Source organism: Oncorhynchus mykiss, chromosome 31, assembly GCF_013265735.2.
Source record: "Oncorhynchus mykiss isolate Arlee chromosome 31, USDA_OmykA_1.1, whole genome shotgun sequence".
In the NCBI taxonomy this organism is placed as follows: domain Eukaryota; kingdom Metazoa; phylum Chordata; class Actinopteri; order Salmoniformes; family Salmonidae; genus Oncorhynchus; species Oncorhynchus mykiss.
Genome location: NC_050571.1, coordinates 13,877,669 through 13,891,556, shown reverse-complemented (window position 1 = coordinate 13,891,556; position 13,888 = coordinate 13,877,669). Strand labels below are relative to the sequence as shown.

General features: G+C 44.3%; 1 protein-coding gene across 1 annotated transcript; it reads left to right on the top strand.

Moving 5' to 3' along the window:
• Positions 1-6,458: 6,458 nt before the first annotated feature.
• foxi3b (forkhead box I3b) lies at positions 6,459-9,190 on the top strand. The gene is made up of 2 exons (XM_021583374.2): positions 6,459-7,366; positions 7,722-9,190. Exons 1-2 carry the CDS (start codon positions 6,775-6,777, stop codon positions 8,285-8,287), a joined length of 1,158 nt encoding a protein of 385 aa, XP_021439049.2. The 5' UTR covers positions 6,459-6,774; the 3' UTR covers positions 8,288-9,190.
• The last annotated feature ends 4,698 nt before the right edge of the window (positions 9,191-13,888 follow it).

Here is a 13,888-nt window from a genome sequence, read left to right as displayed (position 1 = left end):
ATTTTTATCCTCGGATTCCCACCGGATTCTCACCGCAAACGAAACATTTTCAGCTGGATCTTCACAACTAGCTAACTAGCTAACCACAACCCCGGATGATTACTCCTGGCTAGCGTTTCCATCCACTTAGCTTGAAGCTAGCCCGGCCAGAGCTCCTGTGCTACCACCGAAGCATACTCCTGGGCTACAATATCCAGGCCCACGACCAGTCTATCGATGTCACCGCATGAAGAGGCATAAACAGACTCACCCCATCGCGACGTTCCCCAAAGACTAACTTTCTAGCCCTTGCTATCTGCTTGCTTGCTAATTCTGCCTGCTAACTGCTAGCTTGTTTAGCCCCGGTCCACTAACTTCTACCTTGTTTAGCCCCGGCCTACTAACTGTTAGCCTGTTAGCACAGGCCTGCTAACTGTCTGAATCGCCGCGTCCCAACCACTCACTGGACCCATATTTACTTTCAATCTCTTTTCGATTTTTAATTCGATTATACCTTCCGATAACCTGCCTCACCCAATGTGATACGGAATCGCTATTATTTTTTATTTTTAGAACACATTCAAGAACCTCCATATGCTAACCAGCTAACTAGCTACAAGCTATTTAGTCATTTTTAGCCACTGCTAGCGGCTTTACCTTCTGCACAGCCAGACAGTTTTTTTAACCTGGATAATACTCGCCAGTCTAGCTTCCGTGCCCCATCCACTGCTGCCCCCTGGACACTGATCACTTCGCTACATAGCTGATGCATGCTGGACTGTCCATTAATCACGGAACTCCATTCTGCTTGTTTATGTTTTATCTGTCGGCCCCAGCCGCACTCAGGCTCTGTGTGTAGTTAATCCGACCCTCCCTGCCTAGTCAACACCATTTTACCTGCTGTTGTTGTGCTAGCTGATTAGCTGTTGTTGTCTCACCTACTGTTTAGCTAGCTCTCCCAATTCAACACCTGTGATTACTGTATGCCTCGCTGTATGTCTCTCTCAAATGTCAATAAGCCTGGTATACTGTTGTTCAGGTTAGTTATCATTGTTTTAGTTTACAATAGAGCCCCTAGTTCCACTCTTCATACCCCTGATACCTCCTTTGTCCCACCTCCCACACATGCGGTGACCTCACCCATTACAACCAGCATGTCCAGAGATACAATCTCTCTCATCATCACCCAGTGCCTGGGCTTACCTCCGCTGTACCCGCACCCCACAATACCCCTGTCTGCGCATTATGCCCTGAATATATTCTACCATGCCCAGAAATCTGCTCCTTTTATTCTCTGTCCCCAACGCTCTAGGCGACCAGTTTTGATAGCCTTTAGACGCACCCTCATACTACTCCTCCTCTGTTCCGCGAGTGATGTGGAGGTAAACCCAGGCCCTGCATGTCCCCAGGCACCCTCATTTGTTGACTTCTGTGATCGAAAAAACCTTGGTATCATGCATGTCAACATCAGAAGCCTCCTCCCTAAGTTTGTTTTACTCACTGCTTTAGCACACTCTGCTAACCCTGATGTCCTTGCCGTGTCTGAATCCTGGCTCAGGAAGGCCACCAAAAATTCGGAGATTTCCATACCCAACTATAACATTTTCCGTCAAGATAGAACTGCCAAAGGGGGAGGAGTTGCAGTCTACTGCAGAGATAGCCTGCAAAGTAATGTCATACTTTCCAGGTCCATACCCAAACAGTTCGAACTACTAATTAAAAAAATTACTCTCTCCAGAAATAAGTCTCTCACTGTTGCCGCCTGCTACCGACCCCCCTCAGCTCCCAGCTGTGCCCTGGACACCATTTGTGAATTGATCGCCCCCCATCTAGCTTCAGAGTTTGTTCTGTTAGGTGACCTAAACTGGGATATGCTTAACACCCCGGCAGTCCTACAATCTAAGCTAGATGCCCTCAATCTCACACAAATCATTAAGGAACCCACCAGGTACAACCCTAAATCTGTAAACAAGGGCACCCTCATAGACGTCATCCTGACCAACTGGCCCTCCAAATACACCTCCGCTGTCTTCAACCAGGATCTCAGCGATCACTGCCTCATTGCCTGTATCCGCTACGGAGCCGCAGTCAAACGACCACCCCTCATCACTGTCAAACGCTCCCTAAAACACTTCTGTGAGCAGGCCTTTCTAATCGACCTGGCTCGGGTATCCTGGAAGGACATTGACCTCATCCCGTCAGTTGAGGATGCCTGGTCATTCTTTAAAAGTAACTTCCTCACCATTTTAGATAAGCATGCTCCGTTCAAAAAATGCAGAACTAAGAACAGATATAGCCCTATGTTCACTCCAGACCTGACTGCCCTCGACCAGCACAAAAACATCCTGTGGCGAGAACAAGAGCACCTCCTCCCAGCTGCCCACTGCACTGAGGCTAGGTAACACGGTCACCACCGATAAATCCATGATTATCGAAAACTTCAACAAGCATTTCTCAACGGCTGGCCATGCCTTCCGCCTGGCTACTCCAACCTCGGCCAACAGCTCCGCCCCCCCCCCCCCCCCCCGCAGCTACTCGCCCAAGCCTCTCCAGGTTCTCCTTTACCCAAATCCAGATAGCAGAAAGAGCTGCAAAACCTGGACCCGTACAAATCAGCTGGGCTTGACAATCTGGACCCTCTATTTCTGAAACTATCCGCCGCCATTGTCGCAACCCCTATTACCAGCCTGTTCAACCTCTCTTTCATATCGTCTGAGATCCCCAAGGATTGGAAAGCTGCCGCAGTCATCCCTCTCTTCAAAGGGGGAGACACCCTGGACCCAAACTGTTACAGACCTATATCCATCCTGCCCTGCCTATCTAAGGTCTTCGAAAGCCAAGTCAACAAACAGGTCACTGACCATCTCGAATCCCACCGTACCTTCTCCGCTGTGCAATCTGGTTTCCGAGCCGGTCACGGGTGCACCTCAGCCACGCTCAAGGTACTAAACGATATCATATCCGCCATCGATAAAAGACAGTACTGTGCAGCCGTCTTCATCGACCTTGCCAAGGCTTTCGACTCTGTCAATCACCATATTCTTATCAGCAGACTCAGTAGCCTCGGTTTTTTCTGATGACTGCCTTTCCTGGTTCACCAACTACTTTGCAGACAGAGTTCAGTGTGTCAAATCTGAGGGCATGCTGTCCGGTCCTCTGGCAGTCTCTATGGGGGTGCCACAAGGTTCAATTCTCGGGCCGACTCTTTTCTCTGTATATATCAATGATGTTGCTCTTGCTGCGGGCGATTCTCTGATCCACCTCTACGCAGATGACACCATTCTATATACCTCCGGCCCGTCCTTGGACACTGTGCTATCTAACCTCCAAACGAGCTTCAATGCCACACAACACTCCTTCCGTGGCCTCCAACTGCTCTTAAACGCTAGTAAAACCAAATGCATGCTTTTCAACCGTTCACTGCCTGCACTCGCACGCCTGACTAGCATCACCACCCTGGATGGTTCCGACCTTGAATATGTGGACATCTATAAGTACCTAGGTGTCTGGCTAGACTGTAAACTCTCCTTCCAGACTCATATCAAACATCTCCAATCGAAAATCAAATCTAGAGTCGGCTTTCTATTCCGCAACAAAGCCTCCTTCACTCACGCCGCCAAACTTACCCTAGTAAAACTGACTATCCTACCGATCCTCGACTTCGGCGATGTCATCTACAAAATTGCTTCCAACACTCTACTCAGCAAACTGGATGCAGTTTATCACAGTGCCATCCGTTTTGTCACTAAAGCACCTTATACCACCCACCACTGCGACCTGTATGCTCTAGTCGGCTGGCCCTCGCTACATATTCGTCGCCAGGTCATTTACAAGTCCATGCTAGGTAAAGCTCCGCCTTATCTCAGTTCACTGGTCATGATGGCAACACCCACCCGTAACACGCGCTCCAGCAGGTGTATCTCACTGATCATCCCTAAAGCCAACACCTCATTTGGCCGCCTTTCGTTCCAGTTCTCTGCTGCCTGTGACTGGAACGAATTGCAAAAATCGCTGAAGTTGGAGACTTTGATCTCCCTCACCAACTTCAAACATCTGCTATCTGAGCAGCTAACCGATCGCTGCAGCTGTACATAGTCTATCGGTAAATAGCCCACCCATTTTTACCTACCTCATCCCCATACTGTTTTTATTTATTTACTTTTCTGCTCTTTTCCACACCAATATCTCTACCTGCACTTATCACTCCAGTGTTAATCTGCAAAATTGTAATTATTCGCCTACCTCCTCATGCCTTTTGCACACAATGTATATAGACTCTCCTTTTTTTCTACTGTGTTATTGACTTGTTAATTGTTTACTCCATGTGTAACTCTGTGTTGTCTGTTCACACTGCTATGCTTTATCTTGGCCAGGTCGCAGTTGCAAATGAGAACTTGTTCTCAACTAGCCTACCTAGTTAAATAATGGTGAAATAAAAAATAAATTAAAAAAATGCCAAAATAACATGCAAAACAGGAAAGCTGAGCCACCTGCCCAGAATGACTGGTCGCCACAAGTAAAGTGAGGAATGGGAGGAGGGACACGTGTCAGATTAGATAAGTATTTTACCTTTATTTAACTAGGCAAGTCGGTTAGGAACAAATTCTTATTTTCAATGACGGCCCTGTTCAGGGGGAGAACAACAGATTTGTACCTTGTCAGCTCTGGGATTTGAACTTGCAACCTTCCGGTTACTAGTCCAACACTCTAAACACTAGGCTACCCTGCTGCCACTTTGGATCACATTTTACTTAGTGCTATCACATTTTTCCAGATGGAGGCGCCAAGTTGTAACTAAGTAACAGTTACCACTGAGTCACTAGCCTTTCATCTGTGACTGAGCTGCCAAAAATAACGGCTACCTAACCACTTCTACAAAGTTATGGCAACACCAGATGAATTTGAGGGAGGGAAGAAAGACCTATTTATTATGTTTTTCAGCAACGGCGGCCATGATAGCAATCTAGCCTACTATTTATTTTCAGAGAACAGGCATTTGGAAATTGTATGGCCTATTATCAGCAATCATAAATGTTTCATGAAATGTATATATAATTGTATCGTATTTTTACAATCCATTCAAATGTAATTCAATTCATACTACGAGTAAGAGTGGGAATTCAACAAAAAGATAACTCATGTCAAAAATATACTGTGTCTGTAAAATGTATATATGTTCAGAACTTTTGTGAAACAGCACAGTTAAAAATATATGGCAAAATAAAAATCCAACTGGATGGTGTTCAGAGATAGATGGGAGGGGTTGAAGGTAGCTGAAGGGTAGGACTGGATGGTGTTCAGAGATAGATGGGAGGGGTTGAAGGTAGCTGAAGGGTGGGACTGGATGGTGTTCAGAGATAGATGGGAGGGGTTGAAGGTAGCTGAAGGGTGGGACTGGATGGTGTTCAGAGATAGATGGGAGGGGTTGAAGGTAGCTGAAGGGTGGGACTGGATGGTGTTCAGAGATAGACGGGAGGGGTTGAAGGTAGCTGAAGGGTGGGACTGGATGGTGTTCAGAGATAGATGGGAGGGGTTGAAGGTAGCTGAAGGGTGGGACTGGATGGTGTTCAGAGATAGATGGGAGGGGTTGAAGGTAGCTGAAGTGTGGGACTGGATGGTGTTCAGAGATAGATGGGAGGGGTTGAAGGTAGCTGAAGGGTGGGACTGGATGGTGTTCAGAGATAGATGGGAGGGGTTGAAGGTAGCTGAAGGGTGGGACTGGATGGTGTTCAGAGATAGATGGGAGGGGTTGAAGGTAGCTGAAGTGTGGGACTGGATGGTGTTCAGAGATAGATGGGAGGGGTTGAAGGTAGCTGAAGGGTGGGACTGGATGGTGTTCAGAGATAGATGGGAGGGGTTGAAGGTAGCTGAAGGGTGGGACTAATAACAACAAGATAACTATTGTAAAATACATTGTGTCCATGAAATGTACACTAAAGGTCAAAAGTTTAAGAACACCTACTCATTCAAGTTTTTTTTCTCAATTTTTTACTATTTTCTACATTGTAGAATAGTAGTGAAGATATCAAAACTATGAAATAGCACATATGGAATCATGTAGTAATGTAGTATTTCATAGTTTTAATGTCTTTAATGTCTTTTTTATGCAATGTAGAAAATAGTAAAAATAAAGAAAAACCCTGGAATGAGTGTATCCAAACTTTCGACTGGTACTGTATATATTTGCAAAAAAATATGTTGGGGATTGGAAATGATGCAGACAATTATGTTGATGGAAGCTACAATCTATCGGCAGTATTAAAGCTGATCTATCCCCTAAAAAATATATGAAAAATAAATAAGAGTGGGAATTCCTGTGGAGGGAGAGAGCCTTAAGGAACTGTCTGACAGATTGAAAAAAATGACACTCCTGTCAAAATCCTCACTTGGCTAAACAACCAATCAGGAGAAATGGGTGTGGCCAGGGACACAGATAAAAGAGTGGGACAGGTGACAGTGCTGACATTGAGCAAGGGCAAATAGTCAACAGGTAACAAGTAGAGAGAGAGAGAGAGAGAGAGAGAGACAGACAGACAGACAGACAGACAGTCGGAGGGAGAGAGAGAGAGAAACCCCAGGGGCATAACTCAGACACTGAAACAGTCATCACCTTCCAAGGACCAGAACAGCACAAGTTGAAAAAGAGGCTAAAAAATAACTTTCAGGTTATCCTGACACCAGGAAAGGACTGAAGACTCTATTCATACCTGTCCCCAAGGAGACGACAAGGACAGCCCAAGGACAGACGCACAGCAGCATCAGGAGGAGGTGAGAGAGACTACAGACTAACTGACCATGGCGTCGTTCGAACCTCAGGATCAGTCTCCTCCTTGCTGTGGCCCCCAGTTCCCCAGCCTGGGCCAGGAACCTCCAGAACTCAGCATGTACAGTGACTGCTACTATCCTCCTCCATCGCTCCCCAGCCCCCAGCGCACCACCCCCACCTCCTATGACTACAGCACCTCCTCCCCTAATCCTTACCTGTGGTTCAACGGATCCGGCATCAACGCTCCCCCATACCTGGCCACCACTGGGCCCCCAGGAAACCCCGGGCCACCCTTCGTTCCCCAGCACTATGGGATGCAGAGGCCTTACCTGGGGCCTGGCGGGGCAGGTGTCCCTGGGGGGGAGCTGGGCTGGTTCTCTCTGCCCTCACAGGAAGACCTGATGAAGCTGGTCCGCCCGCCCTACTCCTACTCCGCCCTCATCGCCATGGCGATCCACGGCGCCCCGGAGCGGCGGCTGACCTTGAGTCAGATCTACCAGTACGTGGCCGATAACTTCCCCTTCTACAACAAGAGCAAGGCTGGCTGGCAGAACTCCATCAGGCACAACCTGTCACTCAACGACTGCTTTAAGAAGGTCCCCAGAGATGAGGACGACCCTGGTAAGAGTCTGAAGTCATTATGTGTTTGTTTTATTTTAGTCCTAAGCCCACAAAATAACAAATCAATCTAAGATATGACAGTATTTGATGGATGAATTATTCATTTTGAATCTAACCTTGTCAAAAGTCAGAAGTCTACTTTAGTTGTCATGTGTCTTTACTTTAGGTAGCCACTGAGGCGTGCCTTTAGAGTGTGTAATAGGCTTGTGATGGAACGGTAGGTGAACTGTGTTTAGTAATGATAGTAGATGATGCAGTCAATAATCCATGTGTCAACCGCAAACACATTCTACTCTACTCCCCCCCCCCCCCCCTTCCCTCCCTCGCTCTCTTTCCCCCACGCTCTCTCTTCCAGGTAAGGGTAACTACTGGACACTAGACCCAAACTGTGAGAAGATGTTTGACAACGGAAACTTCCGTCGTAAGAGGAAGAGGAAGTCTGATTCACTGTCTGGAGGAGAGGGGGGGTCAGGGGGGTCGGAGCCAGGTGAGCCAGGTCGGAGCCCCGAACCCCCCAGCAACCACGGGATCGACATGTCTCCCACGCCAGAGAGAATCCCCACCCCTTCAACCACAGGTCCCGCCCCTTGCTTGAGCAGCTTCCTGTCTGAGATGTCTGGAGTGGTGTCAGGGGGAGCCAATGAGATCGTAAGAGATTCGCTGAACCGGGCCCTCCCCATAACCCTTACCCTGGATGGGACCCAGAGGCCTACACAGCCTGGGGGTTTTGGTAGTTACTCCCCCAGCTCGGGTGCTTCGGAGTGGGCTTCCCAGCTGCCGCCTCCGCCTGGCCTCTCCTCCTCGCCCACCCACTCTTCCCTGGGTTACAGCAGCCCCATCCTCAGCCAGTTCAATGGGCATTTCTACCCTGGCTTGGGCTCAGCTAGCATCCTATACCCACGGGAAGGCACAGAGGTCTGAACAGACTGATAGAGAGGGAGACAGGGATGGGCAGAAGTTAGCTAGAGGTCTAAAGACACTAAAGAAAGGAGAGTGAGAAAGAGACTTCTACCTGAGACTGAACTGAACCGTCTGCTGACACACACATACACACACACACACGGTAGTCAGTTAAAGCTGACAGGGCGGGACTCAGTTGCGTGTGACAGCAAGATGAGCAGGGCCTGGTTCCCACGGAAACAGCCGAGTCAGCATCGAGAATGCTTCACGCACACACGCATGCACACACACACGCACACAAACGCACGCACGCACACGCACACAAACACACGCACACACACCTGTTTAATCATCTATAATTGCTGACTGTCATGACTGACAGTTTTAATTTGTATATATTTTTATTGAATGTGTTTATTTGATTGTTTATATATGTTATTTTATTGTTTATGTATGTGTTTTTATCTTTGAGTGCTTGGGTCCAACATATGTGTTTAACATTGTAGAATATTGTTTTGCGATGAATGGCTCAGACCTGGGTTCAAATACATGTGTTTTGTTATTTGTAAAAACCAAGTATTTTATTTGAGTATTTGAATGGTTATTTGTAAAAACCAAATAGTTGACCACATTTAATTTGAAAGTATTTTCTAATATTTATTTAAATTTTTTTTTTTTTATATATATCTGGGATAAATGCATGGGAGTGTATTCGAGTTAGTGTATATGAGTATTCCCAAATCAATTCCAATATTCAACAACTTGTTTTTTCTAATAAATGTGATCTGAATACTTGTTTAGAAATTACTTTGAAAAGTATTTGAAATACCTGAAACAGTGTTTGAACCCAGGTCTGGTATGGCTTATACCAACATTGGTCTGATGGTTGTTTTTGATAAGAATAATAAAATACAGGAAAACGTTCTCTGAAGTGTCATCGTCTTACTCTTTTTAACTCAGAAATGAAAATCAGCCTGCTTGACTAGTGTTGTAAGGGAGTTATCTGTCTAAACAAATCTTTGTGAAAGATGATTAACAGTCTCAAACCTTCTGTGAAAAATGACCACCCTAAAACACACAGGTAGGACAGAAACAGTCCTGTCAGAGAAACGATGACCAGCGAACCAGGGAAACCTGCTTGTCAGGGTAACTCGATCCTACAGTATGATAAGGATATACTGATGGGTGCATGGATAGATGAAGCCTGGAGGGCTAACTGACTGTTGTAAAACGGTGAGAATCCTCATACCTCACCTTCTCTCTTCTCTCTACTCTCACACAATAACTCACCCCCTTTCTCCAAGTCTTGCTGACTGGACAAGACTGGGATTTAGGGAAGGAGATAAGGAGTGGGTTTATGCAGGTAAAATAGTGACCTAATTATACAAGCATGTAAAGTATGATTTGCACATTTAAAATATGAGTTGCACCTGTATACGGAGTTTTGTATTTGAAAATAATATTTGCAAACATAAATGCAACAACAGTTGAATACAGGTAATGTGATGGCTAAATAAATACAACACTTTCAAACATGTACATTGATATGTGAATAAATTCAATAAGATTTGCAAGCATGCAACTACATTTGAGAATAGTTGCATGCTTGCGACTAGTGAGTACTTTAAAGTACTACTTAAGTAGGTTTTTGGGGTATCTGTACTTTACTTTACTATTTATGTTTTTTGACTACTTTTACTTCACTACATTCTTAAAGAAAATAATGTACTTTTTACTGCATACATTTTCCCTGACACCCAAAAGTACTCCTTACATTTTTTTAATGCTTAGCAGGACAGGAAAATGGTCCAATTCATGCACTAATCAAGAGAACATCTCTGGTCCTCCCTACTGCCTCTTATCTAGCGGACTCACAAAACACGAATGCTTCATTTGTAAATGATGTCAGCATGCCCCTGGCTATCAGTAAAACAAAAAAAAATTCTCTGGTTTGCTTAATATTTGAAAGGATTTATACTTTTACGTTTGATACTTAAGTATATTTTAGCAATTGCATTTACTTTTGATCCTCAAGTATATTTGACTGGGTGACTCACTTTTACCTGAGTCATTTTCTATGAAGGTATCTTTACTTTTACCTGAGTCATTTTCTATTAAGGTATCTTTACTTTTACCTGAGTCATTTTCTATGAAGGTATCTTTACTTTTACTCAGGTACGACAATTGGGTACTTTTTCCACCACTGGCCAATATGCTATGTGGAAACACTCGTTTTAATTTATTTTTTTTACAGCTGCAAAACTTTTGGGTTAGTCACAAAATTAGTGCCAAAAACTCTGAGCGCACAGATTCGACATCAGAAAATATTGAGTTGAGTTTGAGTTTATTTTTTATTTTTACAGGGACAGTGCACATTAATCAAAGTTTCAGTAAAAGTGCCGGTTTTAGCCAGCCGGCTAATTTTCAACCGCAGTCCCTGGGCAGGTTATTAAAAACAATTACAATATAGATAATAGCAGCATAGAACAAGCAAGACATAGCAACATAGGACAAGCAAGACATAGCATACAGACAGAGCAACAAAGGACAAGCAAGACGTAGCATACAGACAGAGCAACATAAAACAAAAAGCAGCAAGACAAAATTCATAAAAGCAACAAAGTGTTTCCACACCTCACAAGCTACAGACAACAGACAACATGGAAAGCGGCAACACACAGCTAGGGACCATGTTCACAAATCTGATTGACCTTTAGCCATGTCTTCAAGCATTTTGTGAAAGTGTGATATGTGGTGCAGTTATGTGTGTCTGATGGCAGTGTATTCCAGACATGGGAAGCTCTCACAGAGAATGCAGATTTACTAAAAGTGCTTTTCCTTAGGGGAACTATACAGTCACCTCTCATGGCAGACCTTGTGGATCTGCTGCCATATGTCTGGGTTTTCTGTTTAACAAAAATATTGAGTGGAGGGGGAGCCAGGCCATTAAGGATCTTGAATACAAGACATGCGTCGGTGTATTGCACAAGATTTTCCCAACTCAAGAGCTCATGCTTTCTAAGAATGTGACAATGATGATGGCTATTGGGCTTCCTATCAAGCACTTTGAGAGCCTGTTTGTAGACAGACTGAATAGGTTTTAATGTTGTACAGCAAGCTTGGGCCCAACTAGTCAAGCAGTATGTTAAGTGGGGGAGTATCATAGATTTGAAGTACAGTTTTGCTACCTCTGTAGTCAAACAATTTCGTATAAATCGGAAATTAGCTAGGTTGAATTTGGTTATTTGAATTACCTTTTTCACATGCTTTTTAAAAGAGAGTTTAGAATCAAGTATGATGCCAAGGTACTTAAAATCGGATACCACCTGGAGCTTCTCCCCTGACACATAAACATCTGGCTCAGTAGCATCTGTTGCCCTCTTTGTGAAGAACATGCAAACAGTTTTTTTCACATTGAGATGCAAGCACGAGTCACTGAGCCACTTTGTAACCTGGACCATTACAGTAGTGAGTTCTTGTGCAGCTTGTTGTTTGCTCTTTGCATGCACATATATCACTGTATCATCTGCATACATTTGAACTTCAGACCCAGTACAGACAGAAGGCAGATCATTAATGTACAGGCTGAACAGGAGGGGCCCCAGTATTGACCCTTGGGGCACGCCCACATCATAGCTACGAGTGGGCGACAGCTCATTGTTTTGTTTCACAGAAGAAAGATTAGTAAATGCGTTGCATTCATTCTGAATGCAGTTGCACGCTTGCAAATCTTCCTGAATGTATTCACATATCACTTGACATGTTTGTACGTGTTTCTATATTTATTCACGTTATGCGCTTGCAACTGTTGTTGCATTTATTCTCAACAGAAGTTACATGTTTGCAAATATTTTTTGCAACTACAAAAGTCAGTATACAGTGAAACTCGTATTTTACATGTGCAAATTATACTTTACATGCTTGTTTAATGAAGTCACTATTTTAACTTCATAGGGGTTGACTATTGAGGTGAGAGAGGGTAGAGGGACTATTCTCATGTAGAATAATGTAAGATATATAGCCTGTTAGTCAGATAAAAGACAACTGTGAAACATCACCTATTCTCCCTGCCCCTCCCCTCCATACCTCCATAGTGCTGACTGAAAGTTAAAATGAACATGGACTGGTAGATGAAAAGATAGTCCTTTATTGCAGCAAGATAATATGTCTTACACACTAAAACTTTGTACTACATTGGCACATATTTTGAACATAACCATCATAACCATCTTTTTTCAATGATAAAAGGACAAGCTCCCTGGTATGAGCAGGATAGAGCTACTGTGGGCCTTTGTTCAATGATAAAAGGACAAGCTCCCTGGTATGAGCAGGATAGAGCTACTGTGGGCCTTTGTTCAATGATAAAAGGACAAGAGAGTTGAACCTGAGGAAGTCTATGTCTGAAAATATATGAGTAGATGTTTTATTACTTCTACTAAACCTAACACAAACTATACCAAGTAAATAGTTAGAAACTGTTGTACATTCAGGATACATTTTGATTACAGTTGTTGGTTAGTATTAAGTATATGTAGTCTGTTCAATATATTTGTAGAGCAGTTTGTATCCAAATAAACCCTTTTGATAAGACCTTTATCTGCCAATAAAACACTGGCAGCATCACTGTACTGTAGTGTGTACACACAGAAAGGAACAGAAACACCGGCAGCATCACTGTACTGTAGTGTGTACACACAGAAAGGAACAGAAACACGGGCAGCATCACTGTACTGTAGTGTGTACACACAGAAAGGAACAGAAACACCGGCAGCATCACTGTAATGTAGTGTGTACACACAGAAAGGAACAGAAACACCGGCAGCATCACTGTAATGTAGTGTGTACACACAGAAAGGAACAGAAACACCGGCAGCATCACTGTAATGTGGTGTGTACACACAGAAAGGAACAGAAACACCAGCAGCATCACTGTACTGTAGTGTGTACACACAGAAAGGAACAGAAACACCGGCAGCATCACTGTACTGTAGTGTGTACACACAGAAAGGAACAGAAACACCGGCAGCATCACTGTACTGTAGTGTGTACACACAGAAAGGAACAGAAACACCGGCAGCATCACTGTAATGTAGTGTGTACACACAGAAAGGAACAGAAACACCGGCAGCATCACTGTACTGTAGTGTGTACACACAGAAAGGAACAGAAACACCGGCAGCATCACTGTAATGTAGTGTGTACACACAGAAAGGAACAGAAACACCAGCAGCATCACTGTACTGTAGTGTGTACACACAGAAAGGAACACAAACACCGGCAGCATCACTACTGCAGTGTGTACACACAGAAAGGGACAGAAACCAGGAAAAAGCTTAAGGACTGCATCCCCTATCCCCAGCCTTCTCCCCACTTTAACACTGCTGTTAGTTTGGTCTTGATGGTTATGTTCCTGTATTGATTTTATTGATTGTATTGTTCTCATATGGGGCGGCAGGGTAGCCTAGTGGTTAGAGTGTTGGACTAGTAACCGGAAGGTTGCAAGATCAAACCCCCGAGCTGACAAGGTACAAATCTGTTGTTCTGCCTCTGAATGGGCAGTTAACCCACTAGGCCGTCATTGAAAATAAGATTTTTTTCTTAACTGACTTGCCTAGTTAAATA